The sequence below is a fragment of the Dasypus novemcinctus genome (assembly GCF_030445035.2).
Source record: "Dasypus novemcinctus isolate mDasNov1 chromosome Y unlocalized genomic scaffold, mDasNov1.1.hap2 SUPER_Y_unloc_3, whole genome shotgun sequence".
NCBI lineage: Eukaryota > Metazoa > Chordata > Mammalia > Cingulata > Dasypodidae > Dasypus > Dasypus novemcinctus.
Genome location: NW_027261979.1, coordinates 403,305 through 411,636, shown reverse-complemented (window position 1 = coordinate 411,636; position 8,332 = coordinate 403,305). Strand labels below are relative to the sequence as shown.

Genomic DNA, 8,332 nt, shown 5'->3' with positions numbered 1-8,332 from the left:
CATAGAGTGGCTTAAAACTACACCTGTTTACTACCTCATAGCAGTTGAGTAGTTAGTATTCTGGGCAGAACTTAGCTTGGTCCTCAATACGAGCTCGCATGGGACTGTACCCAACATGCGGGCCAGCTCTGTTCTCATTTGGAATCTTCTGGAAAAGAAATGACTTCCAATATCATCCCAGTTGGTGGCGGAATTAATTTTCCTCCACCCAATAAACTGAAGGCCTGGGTGCTTGCTGGCTACTGTGTGAAGGCCTCAACGGTAGTCGCTAAGTTCTTCAAGTCAACAAAGAGAGTCCCTCTTTCTCTGGAAGAAAAAGAAGGCTCTAAGAGTTGACATGTAATAACTCCAGGGACATCCATCATCCTTGCCATATTGTATAGGTTAGAAGCAAGTCACATATCCCTCCCACATTTAAGGGTGTGGAATACACAAAGGCATGGGCAAATAGAAGAAGATCCTTAGGTGTCTCCTTTGTGTCCCTCTAGACACCACTGAGGAAGACAGGTCCTAGGTTTCCTGGCAACATAAGCATATCAGAGAAGGTATCTTATTTCTGTTCAGCTTTTCCCACCTAGCAGTAGCACAGAGGATCTTTCTTTAGCGTTTTCTCCTCCTAAAAAGGAAGTTCCCTCTAGCAAGAGATAAGCATTCTCCTAGCAACCTGAGAACGCCGCAATACATCTGTGCTGAACATTGCGATAGCCATTATCCCTGGATAGTTTCAACTGTACCATTTTGTTTCCTTTAATATTTAGTGTTTTATACCCATGAGTCAAAAATAATCTACTATCCTAGTATTTACTTTGGTGGTGGAACTTCCTTTATAGCATTTCTAAAAATACTGTGGAGAAATGAAATCTTCTAAAATATGTTGTGAGTGGTTTTTACCAGATCATATACCCATCTCATAAACAAAATCCAGATCACGCATACAGTGTTCGGAAAAACTCCTAAAGTTCTTTCATCCCTTTCCAAACAAGTGCCATCACCCAGGTACGATTTCTTTTCCATAGTACACAAAGAGGCACTTGCCTTTACCACCTTGCCTTATTTGTGCTTTACTCCCCAGCAAGTTTCTATTTACAGAAAGGTCATGCCAGTGGGCAGCCCAAGGGTTTACTATCAAAAAAGAGCCAGAAAGTGTCTGCAAACCTGCATTTGGTTAGATGCTATAAATGGTTGCTTAGCCTTGTCCTTTTACATTTCTCCATTCACTGACACAGAGACTCAAAGACAATTAGTAGGGAGAGTTGAGGCAGCAAACTGTATCTTCTCTGTGATCAAAACCCACACGCATAGAGACATACATCAGCTGTATTTCCTTGACGATTTACTTTTTGTAACCCAAGAAAAGGGGTCATCTAATAAACAGTAAAGAATTGATCGGAAAAAACAAAGAAGATTTTTTAAGAAGTAAGTGAGAAAGGGAAAACAAAAAGTCAAACAAAGTAATGAACATAATTTGAGAAAAAGCGTGAATCTGAAATTCTAGAGAGGTTTCCTGAAATCCTGAGGATTGTCTTTAACAGCTATCAAAGTTGTTCCTGAGTAGATTTTTCTCTCAGGATTTTCAGATGTGGAGACCCAGTACTCAAAACTGTTCCAAAGTCAGATCTGACAAACACTTCGAGTGCCAACTTTGGGATTTGAATAAATTGTTTTTTGAGTTTATCATTTTTATTTATTTCTGTCATTTTTTATACAGAGAGTAAAGGGAAGTGAAGGAAATTAAAATTATGTTTTTCCTCCTCAGATGCAAAATAGGATCGATTATTCCTTGCAGATTTTATTAACGTATTTACAGTTTTACCTTCATTGCCCACTAGTTAACTAGCTCAAAAGTGTTTTACCTTAATAAACATTAAAGATGTGTACATTACAACGATAAAAAGAAAAATTGAAGGATTATCTATAGTGTGGATAAAGTATATTATACATATTGCTTCTAGAGTGTATTGAGCCTGAGCCGTAAAGCATTTCCCCAAGTTTCCTTTTGGTGGCCTTTACGCAGTTGCCTGGATGAAAATCTGAAGGCAAGTGGAGACAGATAAGCCTCACAGGTCTCAAGGCTGTCCATTGTGAGCCCACACGTCTGGATTTTATCCCAGCAGCAAAGGGAAACGGTCCACTAAATCTGGCCCTCATGCCTTGGCTGGAAGAGGCCAAGGAAAAAGCTCTTTAAACAGCAGGCCACATTGCCACTAATCATTACTGCAGCACAATGGATATAGCTTGTGGAGCTAAACTGCTGATGTTATGATATACACAACACAAAACATCACAAATGCAAGTGATGTTGATACCCTATAGGATCTCACTAGCTATTCCTTCAATAAACACTCCCTCATCATGACTGCTTTCTCCTTCTTCCCTGAATTAATTAATGCAGGCCCTTTCTACTGTGCCTTCATATTTCAGAGCATTCAAATGTTTGAATTTCTTAACACAAAGGTGACATCAGATTTCTGTTAACTAATAAATGGATTCGTTTGAAATTTTCTTAGTTTTTGAATAATCATTTTGATCTTGAAAAATGTTGGTGCATAAGTCTTAAATTGACTGTCATAGTATTCAGAAGACCTTAAAATTTTATATTTACAACCACTTCCCTTCATACAAATCTATTAATATCTTTAAATATTTGTAAGATTAAGAATCCTTGAATGTCAGTAATATCAAATTTGAATTTTACCGCGGCTTCTGCTTCATCACATGGAAGTAATTAACAGTTTACTTCCCGACCACGGGAAGGGAGGGAAATATTCTCTCTCGGGAGAAAGTATTTTATCAGTAAGCCTTACAAGATATGTACCACGAAAGGAAAAATAATAATGGGAAGAGGGTGAGTATGGAAAAGCAGAACAGACGCTCCAGAAGAACGACTTCCAGGAAGTCACGGTCCTGTGAGTAAGTCCACACACGGTGATGAAGGAGCCCCTCTATCAGTCGTTTTCATAATTGGATAGGCTCAAGAATGAAGACCCACCTTCCCCTAGCTTAGGAAAGACTTTTTTTTTTTGGTTTCCTTGTCGTCCTCCCTGCCGTCTTTTCTCTTCAATGAGGCAGGTGTATGGGCGAGGGGGGTTTCAGGTAGGCGGCCTAGCGCCCCCAAAATGAAACTTAGGGGCAGAACAGGGCGCCTTTCCGGGCACCGGTGCTCGGCTGCCAGGGCGCAGTTTTCCCGGCTCCGCTTAGGTTTTGTGGGCGGGATAATCGCTGCGGGCAGCCAGATCCTGTATGGCGGGGTCTGCCTCCATGGCTTAGGAAATTCCGCCCCAGAACCAGCCGGGGTCCCCGCGCGGGCCCTGACCTGACCTTCACTGAGCGCCACGCACGTTCCCCACCAGCCTGCTGGAGGTGAGCAGCGCCCTGCAGACTCGCTCCCTCGAAGGCTGGGCTGCGGGTTGCAGGCGCAGGCTTTGCTCCAGCCCAGTGTGAGGGCGGGGCAGGAGCGGGGAAGGGCAGGAGCGGGAGGGGCCAGGGCTCTGCGCCGCCGGAGGGGTGGGGGTGGGGGGGGGGAGCGGCGTGGGGCGTGGAAAGCGCGGCTTTCCCCGTCACTGGCCGTCGTGCCGTCACCAAACGCTGCGCATGCGCCCAGGACGTCTCCAACGCCACAGGCTGCCGGGGCCCACCCGCGTAGCTAGGGGGCGCTGCTGTACCCGCGGGCGTGGCCTGGGGAGAGCGTGTGCGGGGTCTTTCCCTGCACCGGCCCGGGCCACATGGCGAGTGAAGCGGGTCCTGGCGAAGGCCCGGCTCCCCAGGCACGCTCAGAACACCTCGTTGGCCTGGCAAGCGGCCCTCTGGTAGGAGAGTCGCTGGGGCCTGCCGGCGAGCGGTCCCCACAGAGCTGCAGGGCAGGGCCGGAGGCACAGGCCCCAGCTGGAGGGAAGGAGTCGGGGGAGGCCCCGGTATGTGGGGAGGTAGCCTTCCAGGCAACCGAGATCCGGGGAAAGAAAGACGAGGCAGAGGTGGGGAAGGATGTGGTAGTGGAGAATATACTGGAGGTGGCGGTTATAGTAGTAGAGGAGGAGCGAGAGGAGAAACTAGCGGAGAGGCGGAAGCAAAACAGGCAGGCACGGCCAGAACGTGGACCCACCAGTACCCGACCCTCCTTGGAGCAGCTGTTAGCCCTTCAGTTAGATCTGGAGCCAGTGAATGCCGAAGCCAGCAGGGCCTTCTTTCGGCTGAAGCGTACCCTGTGGCAGAGGCGCAAAAAACACATGGACAACAGAAAAGCCGTCATCCAGGGTATTCCTGGTTTCTGGGTCAAAGCCGTATCCTTCCTATTGCTCACACGTGGTGGCCTCCATGGGGTTCACCTAGGGAAATGGTGGTTAGAGAGGGCACTGCCAGTTGGCGAGGGGTTACTCACAGCTGGGGTGGGTACAGTTGGGAACCAACGGGCCCAGGGATGAGACAACGGCCTTTCTTGAACCACACTCACGCAAATCCTAGGCAAAAGGTGCCTGAAACCTTTGGGCTTATGCGTAATGTGGGGAAACTTCGTGGGTGTTTACGTATGTGTGGAGATCTGTATGCAGCATTAAAAACAGCATAAAGAAACTTTCACACACAGCAGGTACGTGTAGCACACTTTTTCGTGGAAAATAACCGACCGGATGTTGTGCAAACTCCCATCCTGTCATGTACGTGCTGTGTTGTCACTGCCACTATTTCCTTGCCAAACACCACATTTTCCAAACAGTGATTTCCTTTGTGCTACAGCTGCTGTCCCTTGCTTGGCACCATCTTCACTGCATGCGCTCTTCCTCCAAATATATATGCCATCTCCTTGTACTGTGTGATGCCAGCAGAGCTCCAAACATAGCCATGTAGCTCATGTTAAACCAGAGGACATTTTTCAGGTCATAGCCTTATGTGAACATCCCCACGTCCTCACTGAGAGCCCAGAGAGCACACATCCAGACCCAAGAAGTATCAGGGCAGAAGAGACAGGAGGGCACATAGGAGAGAGAGGGATCAAGAGCTCCTTAGAAACAAACAGTCCATATGTGAGTACAGACAGCCACAGAAAACCGAGAGGACCGTAGAGCCTAAGCAACCTCTCATGAAGGATGGCAATTGAGAGAGAGCTCTACAATGGCAGATTATCTGGTAGATGTCCTGCCTTATGTTGGTTGCTTGCCAGATATGCTTTGCCTGCTTTTAACCCTTTCATTCCTAGCTTAGAAGGCTCCTTGACTCAATGCAGATTCTGAACCATCCCCAGATATCAGCCATGATCACTGACCAAGATGAAGACATGCTTAACTACATGACCAATCTGGAGGTGAGGCAGGGAAGACTGAGGTGCTGGAGCTGGGTGGGGGCCAGCAAGGGGAAATAATTCATCCATGGAAACAGGCAGGGGTCTTCTAGGAAGAGATTGTACATGTCTACTCCATGTCGTCATGGCAGGTGGAGAACAGCCAAGCCAAGAACCACTGCAAGATCACGTTTTTCTTTAGGAGAAACCCGTATTTCCAGAATGAAGTAATCATTAAGGAGTATGACTTTAATGTCACTGGTAAGAGATGGCTTTCCAGGTGGATCATGGCAAATGGTAGGGGTGGGCCTTAAACCGAAAGGATCCAGTCCCTGGATCACATTTTCCTCTTTCTACAGGATATAGGCCCTCTCATTCCACTCCAGTCCAGTGGTTCCGGGATTATGGACGCCAGGCCTCCCGTCACAGGCATCACAATGATAACTTTAACTTCTTCAACTGGTTCTCCGACCACAACTTTGCAGTGTATAACAGAATTGCTGAGGTGGGGCAACTCTGGGAATCATCAGAAGTGGCCTTTGTTGGCCTGCCCCTAGCTGCTTGGGGAATGAGGTTCTTACCCTGGCCTAACCCTACCTGTTTCCTCTATCAGATCATCAATGAGGACCTGTGGCCCAATGCCCTGCAGTACTACCCAAGGGAAGAAGGGACCAGCACAGAGAACGGAGAGGATGGGTGAGGATAATGGGCAGTGGGGACTGAAATGCAGTGGTCATTTGCTGGGAAATTCATTTCTGTGGTGGAGGAACTGAGGTTAAGAGTAAGACTTTATGCACCCCAGGTCAGGCAGGGAGTCATTGTGAGACAGGAACATTGGAGAACTGTTTCAAAACAGGTTCTGGATGGGGAAGTTTAAGCCTAATAAAGGAGCATGACCAGCCCAGGCCACTCATATGGATGGAAGGCTGAATCTTTAGCTCCATTTCCCTGAAACATCATTCCATGGGTTTCATTTCCACAGTCAAACTCCTACATTTAGGTTTGGCTCACCCTAAGGCTTTATAACCACCTTCTCCGAAAATGACTACCAATCTCTATGGAATTACTCACTAGAGTGTTCCATCACTTTTCTATTCATATAATCAGTCTTTTAATTGTCATGTCTATCTCCTGACCCCTCCCACAGCAATATGGATAATATAGGCATGCAGGGATTATATGAACTCATGGGGGAGAAAGTTTAAGAAATCACAAGTGATGAAGGAATAGTCTCCAGAACAGGACCTGTAGGAATTAACTTAATATTCTAATATTGCCCAGGAAAAAAATACAGCTTTTAGTGTGTGTGTGTGTATGTATGTGTATCTGTATACTTTTCTATGTGTTCATGTTTCAGGGCTCGTAGAGCTTTTAATATGAAAATGATAGAGCAAATATCAGAAGGCATAAAGAGCTACTTCAGAAACAAGAAATGGTGGCAAGATGCTTCTCCTGGGCAGGAGAGAAATGAAGAACTGGGTAATAAGAGAGGAAGACACTGAAGTGATAGTAGTTAGAAATAAACACAAACACGTATGTCTGTCTTTGTGTGTGTATTTATATGATTTTTTTTTTTTTTTTTTTTTGGAGTAGATGCAATAAATAGAACTCCTTGTTTAGGGCTTCTTAATATTCTCTAGGAAATTCCTAGTCTGGAGAGAAGGAGCCAGGGAAAAGGGCTTGGCCTACAAATGTGGATCGTATGTATTATGCTTTGGGTGTCTAAATGAGGGCACAATTATTTCTACTAGTAGAGGCACTGGGGAGGACAAGAAGAAGAGACTAGTTGCTAGAGATAGGTGTTCTTTATTTCTTAGGAAAGTTCTGGGTTTACAGTGAAATCATGCATAAAATGCAGAATTCCCACGTACCACCCTAATAACACCTCACATCAACGTGGAACACTTATTACAATTGGTGAGAGAACATTTTAATAATCATAATATTAACTATATTCCATGATTTAACTTGGTGTTTCCTGTCTGTATAGTGTAGTTCTATGGATTTAAAAGTTTATTCTGTTACCAAACATATGGTCTAATATTTTCATTTTAAAAATCATTATAAACTTCCGAGAAGTTTTAACTACAGAAAAGTTACATCAAAAGTATAGGGGATCCCTGTATTACCTATACCCACCCTCATACACATTTTCCCATTACTAATGCCATTCATTAATGATGGATATTTGTTCGACTTGATGAACCAAATAGAAGCACTGTTACTAACCAAGGTCTATAGTGTGTCTTTTGCACTTCACACTGTTTAGTTTTATAGGCTTTGGCAAACGTATAATGCCCTGTGTCTGTCACTGCAGTAACATACAGGACAATTGCAATGCCCTAAAAGTAGTGTTCTGCCTGCTTATCATTCCTTCTCCCTCTGAAACTCTGGTAGTCACTGTCTTTTTATCAATGTTAAAAGTTCTTTGTTACCACATGATACCAAAAACAATAAGTCTACCTAAGTCCATGATTAACTGTTTTGCTTGTAACTGTAAATTCTCCCCACTTGGGGGATGGACTTGCCCACCATCATCATTTCGTTAGTTGTCCTGGACAAGTCTGAAGAGCTGGAGAGTAACTGTTGGTCACGACTCTGCTGGGATTGAGGGCTCAATTGGCATACGAACAGTTTGAAGATTCACATCTCTAAGACATATGTTTGATGGTTGTGAAAACTACAGATGGAAGTAAAAGGGGAGAAGAATCACATGTAGGGAATTCCTGTGTAGCCAGCTGAACAGGTATGGATTTCATGGACCTCGGTGCCTTGCATATAGTGTAGAGATGTCCGTAGGGCTTTTGTTTGAAGTTTTGTTTAGTGTGGTAATTAGTGAAGTCCCCCAGAGGATCTGCATTCATTATCTAAAATTTTTCATAAATTAAACATTTTCCTTTTAAACATAACTCTCCATTCTCTTTTCCCAGCCTTCTAATCTACTTTCCATCTCTTAATTATTTTAGATGCTTCCTAAAGGGTAATCAACAGTATTCATCTTTTTGAGTGTTGTTTCATTCAGTACAATGTTCAGAAGATTCATTTGTGTCATGGCTTAAGAAC

General features: G+C 44.7%; 1 protein-coding gene across 1 annotated transcript; it reads left to right on the top strand.

The window, feature by feature from the left end:
• The first annotated feature begins 3,612 nt into the window (after nt 1-3,612).
• On the top strand, nt 3,613-6,799 carry LOC139438617 (testis-specific Y-encoded protein 2-like). The gene is made up of 6 exons (XM_071213685.1): nt 3,613-4,277; nt 5,216-5,293; nt 5,422-5,530; nt 5,629-5,774; nt 5,883-5,965; nt 6,627-6,799. Exons 1-6 carry the CDS (start codon nt 3,723-3,725, stop codon nt 6,769-6,771), a joined length of 1,116 nt encoding a protein of 371 aa, XP_071069786.1. The 5' UTR covers nt 3,613-3,722; the 3' UTR covers nt 6,772-6,799.
• Nucleotides 6,800-8,332: the final 1,533 nt, after the last annotated feature.

Bases quoted from the DNA above. Each gene is read 5' to 3' on its own strand.
- LOC139438617 (XM_071213685.1), top strand. From the start codon at position 3,723: ATGGCGAGTGAAGCGGGTCCTGGCGAAGGCCCGGCTCCCCAGGCACGC. The intron at 5,294-5,421 runs GTGAGGCAGGGA...TCGTCATGGCAG, and splicing joins ACTACATGACCAATCTGGAG to GTGGAGAACAGCCAAGCCAA. The intron at 5,775-5,882 runs GTGGGGCAACTC...TTCCTCTATCAG, and splicing joins TGTATAACAGAATTGCTGAG to ATCATCAATGAGGACCTGTG.